The 12548-nt window shown below is 37.0% G+C and overlaps 1 protein-coding gene across 5 annotated transcripts; it reads right to left on the bottom strand.

The window, feature by feature from the left end:
- Nucleotides 1-4455: 4455 nt before the first annotated feature.
- On the bottom strand, nucleotides 4456-11309 carry LOC18440314 (L-ascorbate oxidase homolog). Of its 5 annotated transcripts, none has more exons than XM_088864572.1 (7): nucleotides 11007-11309; nucleotides 10503-10684; nucleotides 10115-10224; nucleotides 9531-9801; nucleotides 6892-7709; nucleotides 6221-6299; nucleotides 4456-4918 (listed from the first exon to the last, which is right to left on the bottom strand). In XM_088864572.1, exons 2-7 carry the CDS (start codon nucleotides 10635-10637, stop codon nucleotides 4700-4702), a joined length of 1632 nt encoding a protein of 543 aa, XP_088720698.1. In that variant the 5' UTR covers nucleotides 10638-10684; nucleotides 11007-11309; the 3' UTR covers nucleotides 4456-4699. The 5 variants fall into 5 exon arrangements, with proteins under 5 accessions (XP_088720698.1, XP_088720711.1, XP_088720706.1 ...); XM_088864585.1 differs by having other exon boundaries at nucleotides 10503-10687; nucleotides 11009-11143; XM_088864580.1 differs by having other exon boundaries at nucleotides 10923-11023.
- Nucleotides 11310-12548: the final 1239 nt, after the last annotated feature.

Genomic DNA, 12548 nt, shown 5'->3' with positions numbered 1-12548 from the left:
AGATTCTTTTTTCGTACTCCGGCCCCTATGGCAACACTACCGCTAACTATGCAGAAATATTTTCTCTTTTACAAGGCCTTAAAATTATTACTGAGAAAGGGTTTTCTTGTGACATTATTGTTGAAGGTAACTCTTCGAATGTCATTAAATGGTGCAGTCAAGAGCAACGAATTCCATGGTCCTTACATTCTTTTTGGGTCAACATTTATGATCTTTGTGTTCTTCCATCTTTGCGAGTTTCTTTCTGCCATACATATCGGGAAGTTAATGATGTAGCAGACGAGTTTGCTAAGTTTGGTATTTCCCTTCAATCTCTACTTGTTTCGTCTGATCTAATTCCGACTCTGTAACTCCATGCTGCTACAACATATTATCAATAAAAGCTCATAACTTTCGTCAAAAAAATTATAAGATGGGTGTGATTAAAACAATCTTTATCACCAAATTCATCCCTAATTACCGCCAAATTTCCCGTAACTAAATTTGGATTCCATTTTTGGCATAGGATACCTCAATTAACACTCTTCATTTTGAAATCATGGGTTTTGATCAAAACACATGAAGCCTCTATATATAGGTCCCACTCACATGGATCTTGCTTTTGTTTGTCCATCAAGTTTAAATTTCAAATTTTCCATAAATGGTGCGGTTTGTATAGAGCCGAGGCTCTAAACAATCAAAGTAAAGTTCACCTTTAAATAGTATCGAGAAATGTAGTTTAAATACTGAAAATCTTTGTGATAGCCTTATAATATTTTTTTATCTTGAATTATAAAATTTAAAGCTTAAAAAATAGTGTAGATCAAGCAGATCTATAAACACTTGAAAATTGATGGTCAAAATATGCGTTACAAATGCATTATTTTCAAAACTTGAAATCCATTTCTTTCTCACGTCCATATATCTTGATGTCGAGATGATCAATTTCAGGATATTTGAGCATCAAAACAATCTTTTCTAGCAAAATTTTTTAAGTGGGCTCTAATTTGATTATTTAGAACCTCGGCTCTATATAAACTTTTTCTTAAAATAAAAGTATCATTTGAAGGAACACTTCACACATGTGGTCTTATCATAGCATAATCACACATGTGATGTCATAAACCTTACACCTAGCCAATGGTATATTAACACACTAGTAAATCACTTTCTCTTTAAATCCAGTTGGTTAGAATTTCCAAAATTAAAAAAAAAAATTAGAAAATCATTTTGCATACGTGTATACACAGTCACACATGTAAAAGTTTCATAGGGCGCATTACACGTAACTAAGATATATGAACCATTAAAACAAGGGCTCCACGTCCCAATGAGGCTGCCATGTCATCTCCGCATGCATCCATGTGAGCTCCACTTCGTACACATTAACCATATATGTGCAACATCCGTGGGCTGTCCTAACTGAAATTAGAGCCTAACAGTCCTAACTGAAATTAGAGCTTAACAATTCTAGAAAAACAATTTTACTTGAAATAAAAATTTGAAAAAATTTTAAAAAATATCCACAAATCACTCTCAATAATTTTCCATAAAATTAAGTACATTTGTCATCCAAAAAGATATGAAATAGCAAATTAGGTTAAATTAAGCAATATGGTAATCCACTAGGCCAACTTTGGAACTTTAAGCTATTTTCTCAAATAAGCCTAACAAACCTATGTCCCACAATCTCCAGCAGCAACACATTCTTGATTTATCAAGCTGATCCAATAGGTGGCCCAGTTCTAAAATTACAATAGTACATATCCTTAGTGTCAGTAGATTACAAGTGTACCTCAAGAATATGCATTCTTGTTGATGCAAGGATCCTCTCCTAACACATGCGCATAACTCAGATCAAGAGGATGAAACTTGCCACAATGAAAAAGGCTTGAGATCAGGGATTTAGGCTAATGTCCTCTCTAAGCCTAGTCTTTCACATAGAGCTTATTCTTAGAAGTTTCTCTAAGACAACAATTCTCATACATTATCTCTTATGCCCTAGCTCATACAGTAGTGAGGTGTTCTCCACTGACCCTGAGAAGAGGAGACTCTCAAACTTTTCGATTTTCGTTAAGGCACTCCACTCAAGCCTCATGACTCTGGGTTTTAGACTTTTTGGATGGCAATTCGTAAAGAAACCGGTAACTCCAATATTCCGATTCACCCCACTATGACCAAGAACTATCATTGAAGTACGGAGTCAAGGCCATAAGTCTAGTACGACAATGTGCAAACACTTCAGCGTCTGATGACTAAGTTTGGGAACTAAATGGATGAATGTGAACAGTTGGCCACTAAACATTGGAACATGTTATGTTTGTGGTTAGTTGGTCTCTAGACATGATAACAATATTATAAGTATCATTTTATAGAAATCCATACTTGGATAAGTCTAGTAATGACTTGTATCAAAGGAGGTTGACCAATGCTCTTATTGATTTCCATAATTAGGATCAATAAGGGTGTTTTATACATAGAGGAACAATAGAGTCATATAAATAATACTAGTTCATATGATACCAAGATAAGTGTGGAAACGATAGTAGTTCATGTGATACCAAGATATATGCTCAAGGCTAACATGCTGTTAGTAAAAGGCACCAAAGATATATTTTATTTTGTTTATATTAATGGTCCCTTGGATGATTGTTGGTGCAAAGGTTCATGGGCTTTGTAATGTATAAATCAAGTGAATATTCAAGGGAAAATTACAAGCAAAAAAAAAAAACCCCAAAATTACATTTTCTATGCAACTTACCCCCGACCTAACTTTTTTTCTCACTTTTTTTCTAAAATACATTTTCTATGCAAATACCCCCAACCAACAAAAAAAATAAAAAAAATTGCTTAAACTACCCTCCCTTACTTTTACCTTACTCACGCCTCTCTCTCCTCTCTCCCTCCAAAAGAGGGGCTCCAGCGTATATGCGGTCCGGCAGTAGGGCTCCAGCATTGTGTAAAGTGCAATCCGGCAGTAGGGCTCCGGCACTGTGTAAAATGTTCTCCGACAATAGGGCTCTAGCACTTTGTAAAGTGCGGTCCGGCGGATGCAAAAGGGCTGTCTGACAGTTGTAAAGGGCGCTCTGGCAATAGATGTTACTAGATTTCAGGGCTCTGGCACTATGCAAAGGGTGGTCCAACAGTACTCAATATCGGTCCGGTAATTGTGTTAGGGCGGTCCGGCACTTGGGGGCTCAGGCAATGTGATAGGGCGGTCCTGTAGTATATGTTCTAAAGTGACAGTGCTCTAGCAGTTGCACAGGGCGGTCCGGCAATAGAACTTCTGACTCACTGGGCTTCGGCAATTGCAAAGGGCGGTCCGGCAGTACGCAGTTTCGGTTTAGTAATGAGATGGTGCGCTCCGGCAACGTGCTACTAGGGTCCGAAAGTCAACGTCAAATCTGGCAAAATTGATTTTTGTGTACGAGAAAGGCATTTCCGTCTAAAAAAATGAATTTTTCCCTTGGGGGGTATTCACATATAAAGTTTGTTTTGGGGAAAAAAGTGAGAGAAAAAGATAGATTGGGGGTAAGGTGCATAGAAAGTGTAGTCTTAAGGTTTTTTTTGTAAAAAGATAGATTGGGGGTAAGGTGCATAGAAAGTGTAGTCGTAGGGTTTTTTTGTAATTTTTCCAATATTCAAAGCAAAAGATACATTCATAGAATGCAAATAATGTATGGTTCCTATGTTTTCTTATTATTTTGAAATAAGTTTAGATAGTTACTAGTATTGTTATAAAAGAGAACTACTATGTATTATTTCAAAATAACATATTTTGATAACTTAATCTTTTGGAGAGCTAAATTTGTCTCACAATGGTGAATGAGAAGAGAGAGTCAAGTTTACATAGAGGTTTACCCTCTTCCTTTATGTTCATGGAGCAAATGGGAAAGAAAACTTGTAGGATAATGTGAAGCGTAAGATCATTTGAGATGTATGTTTCAGTTCACACGCTTGCAACGGTATTGAAAATTTATAACTGAGCCATTTTATAATTATTAATAGTTGAGGACAATTTCAACTATCAGTTCGTTTGAACAGTCATATTTCAAGAAGCTGAAAGTGCTTTTTCCGTGTCTATTTAGTCGAGTCTATCTTCCACACATTGTTATCATTTCTCTTATGCACGCTGTCTTTCTCTTAAGGAAAGCAGCTCTAGAGCTCTTAGAACATGCAACTATTTTGCATTTGAATAGACAAGATAAATATTTGATTTTTCAAATGTAACAAGATAAATGTTTGATATTATCTTTCCTTATGTCTTGAAGACAAATTTGGATAGTTACCTGTATGCACACTGACGTCTACAAATTTGGATAGTTACCTGTATGCACACTGATGTCTATCAGTAGCAATAAAGTATAGTCTTGCTAAAGCTAATTCGTGCCTGAAAATACGATAATCATTTGTTCCTCAAGTGCTCGATACACCATCACCACCACCAACACACACCAGAGAAAGAGAGAGAGGAAAGAGAGAGAAAGAAATTTCACATATGTAGCTGTGAAAAAAATAATGTCAATATGAATGTAAGAAAACCACTTGTGTGGTTAATGGAATGAAGATCGAATAGGGTGACCTTCCAAGTTAAATGTACTCTTAACACACTTGGAAAACAAACGTAATTTGTGCTGCAAGCCTTATTCTAACTGGGAGAGAGAGAGAGAGAGAGAGGAAGGGCAAAAAATAAATGGAGCACCATGCAATGCAATGGTGTCTAATCAGCCTTGGTGGGTTCCCCCTTGTTGGCGACCAAGCCACAATGAGGGGTATTAAGTGGGATGTCATATTCATCTCTTAGGGAATGGACTGGCGATGGAATGCGAAGATACAACTGCTGCCCTAGGTATTGGCGTTCCCATATCTCTGACCTCAAGCTCCACATTCCCGCATTGTCTGTGGTAAGTAGAATGGCAGACCAGGATTTTGGGTATACCTGCACATTTTCAAATTTTTTTATGTTACTCCATTCATTCATTACTATCTTTCTTTCCTTTTTTTTCCCTTTTTTTGGGTAATTCAATGGCGATGACGAGCCCCTATCCGTTTTTTGAAATTGTAAGTGGGTTTTTAATGCATTAGGTGAGAATGAAAGTCTAGACCTTAGCTGGGGTACAAATGGTGCTACCACCATGACTACAACCCCATTCTCATTCACTACTAACTATCTACATATGCATTTGCACATCCCCAATAAAATAAGGAAACAACTTTTGTAAGTCCTAGGACTCATATGTAGATATGCGGCCCAACTTCATGGTCTATTTTTTATATAGAATTTGGACTTAATTTTTTTTAGGTATATAGAATCTCCAATATGGGAGATCATTTATATGTAAAAAGTCAATATTTAAATCCTGAAGATGATGAGGGATTGCAAAGCGAGACAGAAATTTAGACGGTCGATTATTAGAGTTTTCTTTGGAGGGATTGCAAAGCCAAATCCATCTTAAAGATGGATGTGTTATGCCGCAAGGGCCGTGAATGTAGTTATGCGCCTCCCGACCCATATAACACTTTTCCATAAAATAAATGCTTGTGAATAGCGTAACTAACCCAAGCATGTGTTACTCTAGTAGGTGAAGAAAGCATTTTAGCTTAGAGGGTCACAACCTCCTAACGATGAAATCAAATGGAAAGAATTTTGATTCAGAAAAGAATACAAAGAAACCATTTACTTTTTGTATACAGAGATGACAATCACTAATCCCTTATATTTCAAATTGGGTGGGTGTAGGAGTGTCAGATTTCAAATTAGGTGATTGCAGAAGTGTCATTGAATAGACTCAAAGTTAAAATAAATAAATTTTTGAATTTTATGACTCACTCTAAGCCATCCAATTTGACATTCAATGTCTCTTTGTTGATAATCCTTTTGATATCTCCCTACACAATTGTCATGGGAGATACTTCGAAAGAGCAAAGGGAGTATTGGACGAATAAAATAAGCTACTCTCTAACATACCAGTTACATGGAGCAAGTAAACCTTATTAGAAAGGGTTAATTAATCGTAATTAAAGAAATTTATCAAAATACCCACAAGAGACAAGGTATTAAAGTTTTTGCCATCTCGTTACTATTGCATTTTAAGAACATATGTTTTTTATGAGTATTTGAACTAAAATTAAAAAAAGTTATGAACCAAGTTTTAAATTGTTCATCTCTTATGGATAATTTGATAAATTTCATATGTAATAACAATATTGACGAGGCACAAGGTTGATGGAGGACATATACCTGGATGTTGGAGCGGCTGATTGCATCAAACAGGTTGTAGACATTGCGACTCTCAGGCGTCCATGTCCCACGCGACATCCTACATGCAGCAGCAAATACATGAGTACAACCACCCAAACAATTGCACTATACTGTAGCTACCTGAATTAGAAGCCTCGTCTTCGTCTCTTCGGTGACATAAGATAAATTTGGAACGATAGAGAGAAGATTAGTGCGATCATCATGCACGAATCATGAAAACATCCCAATTTTTATCGTCCAAAAAAAAATAACAAAAAAAATGAAAAACACCAGAGGGCTCTTTTTTCTAAAAACATACGTACGGACCCTAAATTTTTTTTCTAAAATACAAAATGCTTCATTTATAGGCATAAATTACAAAGAATGTAGATAGCCCACTTTTATTTTTTCAAAATTGCCCTTTGGTCAGAGGATAGAATCCTCAATCCGATTTTTTTTTCTTTTTTTAGTTTTTTGATTTGTAGGGCAGTGCCCTATTAAAGAAAAGACTGAAAAAAAAAATACTGGTTTTAGGAAATTCTGGAATGAGGGTAATTTTGAAAAAAAAAATAAAAATAAAAGTGGGTTAGCCGACACTTATTTTATAATTTTCACTTATAAATGGAGCATTTTGTATTTTGATCAAACGTAATGGTGGAGAGGAAGCTTACCCGACTGCAAAGAAGGAGTAACCATTCAAGTGCCAAGTCTGCACAGTCTTCTCCCGGTTCTCAAACACAATCTCAATGAAGTCCCTGTGCACCCCATCGACCACGTTAGTCTCCTCCTTCATCTCCTCCTCTGGTGGCGAGTCCGGCATGCACTTGTCGCACCATACCTCCTTCCCCATCTCATAATAATCAGCCAGCTTCAATGGGGTGCTGGCCTGCTTGTAGGACACCCCGTTTATCGCATACCTGAGCTTCCCTTCGATCTTTCCAATGCTGCTTGCGAGCTTAATCGTCCTCACGATCGGTATACTGCCGTAATGGTAGGACCCCTGCGGGTTTGGCCTAGCAGCACTAGCAGTTAGATTCCAGCGAAACGACCGAAATTGGTTCAAAGAGAAGGCTACGCCAGTCGGTCCTGAAAGTGCAGCATCCGACACACCCTCGGTAGCTCCAGAGTAATGGAGAACTGCAGTCCCTGTGAGGATGTACTTTGTGAAACGTGTGGAGGCGACGATCTGGTAGTCTTTGACGGCCTGGTTTGCGGTAACGAGGACTGAGTACGACTGGCCGACATGGACATCGAGTGATTCGTAGACATTTTGCACAGTGTGAGAACCCTCGATCTCGACAAGCAATAGGGCATGGCCCTCAATCCGGAAGTTGAGGGAGGTCTTGATCCCCACATTAGAGATGCGGATACGGTAGGTCTTGCCGGGCTCGACTGTCAATGTTTCGGCGTTCTTGCCTGTTCGGCCATTTATGAGGACACCACAGGGCTTGCCAAGGCTTTTACTGTCATCGAGCCTCTTCCTCAGTTCCTTCACTCAGCCATGAGAAAGAGAGAAGTGAGCATGAGAGATAGAAGGAGAGAAGCGAGGAAGAAAAGCGTGAGTGACATTCATAAAGTGTGTTGATCGATCTTTTGATGCAAGGTTGACGGTGGTATGATGAAAGAGTGATTTACATAAGGACCCTAAATTTTTTTCTAAAATACGAAATACTTTTTTTTATAGGCACAAATTATAAAGAAGGTCTCTCGATCTGAAGATGAAATCCTCTGTTTGAATTTTAAATTTGTTTTGTTAAGTTTCTTCATTAGTAAGGTAGTGCCTCAAGATTTAGGGCAGTGCCCTACTAACAAAAAAACTAAAAAAAAAATTAAAAGTCAGACCGAGAGCAAATTTTGAAAAAAAATAAAAAATATGTGGGTTGATTGACATTCTTTATAATTTTTACCCATAAATGGATCATTTCGTACTTTTAAAAAAAATTTAAAGTCCGTACATAAATCACTCAGAGAAAATAACCATGCTCAACAGCTTCAAGCCACTGCAACTTCAAAGTGGGGCCTTCCAAGTCTATTCATGTAAAATGAGGAGAAGAACATCAAAACATTGTTTTCATTCGTAAAATTATTGTAATGTTTCATCATTAAAATTACTATAGTAGGAATTCATGAACATATTGTAGTTTATCATGTTGATTAAAACCATTCTATAGTGGGAATCCATGAATATTAATTTGACTAAGGTGCTTGCAGCTTTCCCTAATAGACCATCAAACGAGAAATATTTCTATTTTGGATGGGTTACCCAACTCTAAAAGTAGTTTATAAATAACTGTGGTTTGCAAAAGAACCAAGGTCAAGAAACCTCTTTTCTGGTCGATGGAAAGCTGGTTGGGGGTGTTTCATGGCATAACTAAAAGAAGGAAGTTTAACAAATCATACCCAAGCCTATATCGTTTGATCAAATTTCAAACATCCCTTCAATTTACACATCGTTATAGTTTTTTAAATTTAGAGTGATTTACGCATGGACCCTAAAATTTTAGGTAAAATATGAAATACTCCACTTATATGTGGAAATTACAAAGAAGTCGGTCAAGTTGCCTTTTTTTTTGTTGTTTTTTTTCAAAATCATTTCGGTCAACCCAAATTTTGATTTTTTTTTTTTTAAAAAAAATTCATTAATAGGATAGTGCCTTAAAGCTTGGAGCACTGCCCTACTAAAGAAAAAATCAAAATTCAGGTTGATCAAGAGGTAATTTTTTAAAAAATTAAAAAGGCGGGTTCACCGACCTTCTTTGTTAATTTCGCCTATAAGTGGAATATTTTGTATTGGGCGCAGTTTGTATAGCCGAGGCTCTAAACAATCAAATAAGAGCCTACCTTCAAATAGTGTCAAGAAATATGGTTTTTGGAATGTTTGTGATAGCTTAAATTATATTGTCATCTTTAGTTACAAAATTTAAAGCTTCAAAAATAGTGTAGATCGAGGAGATCGATGAAATCTTGAAAATTGACAGTCCAAAAATGCCTAACAAGATACATTATTTCTTAAACTTGAAATCCATTTTCTTCTCATGTCCATGTACCTTGATGTCGAGATGATCAATTTGATATAATATTTAAGCATCAAAACAACATCAAAGTTTTGAGGTAGGGTCTAATTTGATTGTTTAGAGCCTAGGCACTATGTAATTTATCTAGTCTGCTTATTTGAAATGTAAAATAACTTCTCAAATAAAGAAGAAAAAAGGAAAAAAAAAAAAACATAAAGGAACAAATAAGACGAAAATTAGGAGGTGACAAATGAGTTAAGAATGGGTGAGTGCGTGAGGATGATGAGTTGAAGTACCTTGTGAGATTTGGTGTACCAGTCGCCAATGAGGAGAGTGTAGTCTTCGGCCGGCGGGTCGAACGGAACGGGAATGTACATACGGCTGTTGACCCTCAGGCCTCCGAACCCACCAGCGGCCTTGTGGAAGGACGTAGAGAGGAAGTAAAAGTATGTCCCAATCTGATCCTTAACCTGAAACTGATATGTGTAATTCCCCCCTGGAGGGATCGGGCAATTTGTCCCCGGCATCCCGTCCTGCCATGAGTTCTTTCGCTGTTGCACCCCGTTCCTGATACAGTCGGACATGGAGAAAGAGGGAGATTATTTTGACATGGTAATACAGAGTTCGGACTCAAACGAAGAGAAGAATCGAGATCGAAAAAGTTGAGTTTGGGCATGGCAGTAAAGAGAGCAGGGACTAAATCATGGGAAGAATCAAGAGAGAGTGCTCAAAGAAGAGCTAAGCACAATAGAGAGGGAAGAATGTAAATCATGAGAGAGTGATAGAGAGAATTTGATCATGACTGGTGCAAGACCATATCATTGTCATTCTTCTTACACAGAAAACACATTATTCAAGAGAAGGGATTTTATTCTTTTACCATGAAATAAGGAAGGGCTCGTCGAGTTGGTTGAAGACGTTGACAACGATGTTGTCATTGGTGGTGGAGTTTATGTTGGGGCCTGGGAATTGATCATTTATCATAATTACCTGTTCACAAACAAAACCGCCTATTTGTAAATAAACCACACACACACAATCAAGATTCAAAAAAGAAGAGAGAGAGTCAAGATTCAAAAAAGAAACACAAAGAGAGAGAGAGAGAGAGAGAGAGAGAGAGAATCAAGATTCAAGATTCAAAAAAGAAACATAGCGAAAGAGAAAATCAAGATTCAAAAAAGAAACAGAGAGATAGAATCAAGATTTAAAAATGAAACAGAAAGAGAGAGAGAGAGAGAGAGATTATCAGCAAAGCGAAGAGGGGTGACCTCCTGTGGAACTCCAAGGGGCGAAACGGTGCCGTATGTGACCTTCCATGTGAAGTATCTATAGGGGTTTTCTGCAAGACCCGAAGTGCAGAGGAGGGAGAGAAGGAAGAAGTTAAAGAGAGTGAAACGCCCCATATTTTCCTTTTCTTTGTTGCCTGCACTTTGCAAGGACTATGTGACACCTGCAAATGCACCGTCCACCTTCAAATTTTAGCCAAGAAACAAAAAGCCCAAGCCAACTCAAGATCAAATTTCAACATTATTGAAGATGATATATTTGATAAAGACACTAAAGAATAACAATTTACAAGGAGGCTCATGCAAAAAGTGAGAATACTAAAGAAAACTACATAAAACACATTTGTTCTAGTTACAAATAGTGCATAACCAACTTGCCCCACTTCCTTTACGTGACTCTACCTAATCAACCAACACGGGAAGAGAGAGAGAGAGGTCTGGAGAGAGAGAGGTCTAGAGAGAGAGGGAGAGAGAGGTGAATTTAACTGTCTTGTCTGTGTGTGTTAAAAGAGACTGGTAAGCTAATTGGGTAGACAGTAATTCTGCTGTTTTGGTTGAATGAAAGGGAAAGCAAGCCCCATGAAGGGAAGGGAAGGGAGGAGAGGGCCAAATGTGAAGGGGTGTTGATTTTTATAATAAGGTTTTGAGGACAGTTTTGCTGATTCCAAGGGACATGGTGAGAGAGGCGTAGCCACAAATCCAGAAAAAGTAAAGTCTTTTTTATGGTTAGAGAGTCTATTGGAGATCTTGACCACAACACACAAATTGCCCGAAACCAAACCATCCTTGTCTCTCCCCACTAATAATTAAAATTAGAGAGAACGATGGCAAACCACTCGAGAGAGGAAGAGAGAGAGAGAGAGACGAGAGTGGGGGGATGATAGGTTAAATGTGGGAACAGTTCGCTTTTGTTGCTTCCACGCCATTCTCGCCTCTCACTTTAACCACCACCCCTACTCTTGCCTGTAAGCACTTACTCCTCTTCCCCCCAAAATACTCTGTGGGACCTCGAACCTTACCAAATCCATTGGACCCAACCTAAAAATCAAAGTATCCATATATTTAAATATATTAAACTAAAATGATGATGATGATATTTCACAAATTTGTTAAAGAAAAAATTCATATATTTAAATCAAAACCTAAAAAATCAAAATATCCATATATTCAAATATATTACACTAAAATGATGATGATGATATTTCATAAATTTGTTAAAGAAAAAATTCATATATTTAAATCGAAACCTAAAAATTCAAAATATCCATGTATTCAAATATATTACATTAAAATGATGATGATGATATTTCATAAATTTGTTAAAAAAAAGTTTCATATAAGGGTGAGACTCTAAACAATCAAATTAAGGCACACCTCAAAAATTCACTACAAGAGGTTCTTTTGATGTCCAAAAATCCTCAAATCCATCATCTCAACTTCAATATATATTGATATGAGAAAAATGGAATTCACATCTTGGAAATAGTGCATATCTTAATCTTTTTTTTGAACCGTCAATTTTCAAGATTTTAAAGTGTTCATAGATCTGCTCGATCTTTTTTTTTAAGCTTTAAATTTTATAATTAGAGATAAAAATAAATTTTCAAGCCATAACAAAAAATTCTAGTACTGGAACAACATTTTTCCATACCATTTGAAGGTGCGCCTTACTTTGATTGTCTAAAACCACACCCATTTGTTAAATATATGTGTGCATTATATAAATATTTCAACTAAAATATACTATAATATTTTTTTAAATACAATATATTAACTATCATTTAAATATCAACACTATTCGGGTCAGGTCCGGGTGGGGTCTATATGGACCCAAACATGTACCCGAATAGTGTTTGGGTCCAAAACTTATACCAATACCCGACCTGTCAAGTCCAATTTTTGGGCTTATACCCGGAGCCTGGTCGAGTCTACCTGTAGGGTCATGGGTCGGGTCTATGTCCATTGCCACCTTTATAATGTCCACATGTGCCTCACTTCATTTTGTATGACCTGAGCATTCCGTTCTTA

Source organism: Amborella trichopoda, chromosome 1, assembly GCF_054954075.1.
Source record: "Amborella trichopoda isolate Santa Cruz 75 chromosome 1, AtrichopodaSantaCruz75HAP2 v2.0, whole genome shotgun sequence".
NCBI classification, from domain to species: Eukaryota; Viridiplantae; Streptophyta; class Magnoliopsida; order Amborellales; family Amborellaceae; genus Amborella; species Amborella trichopoda.
This window is presented reverse-complemented; position numbering and strand designations above follow the sequence as displayed.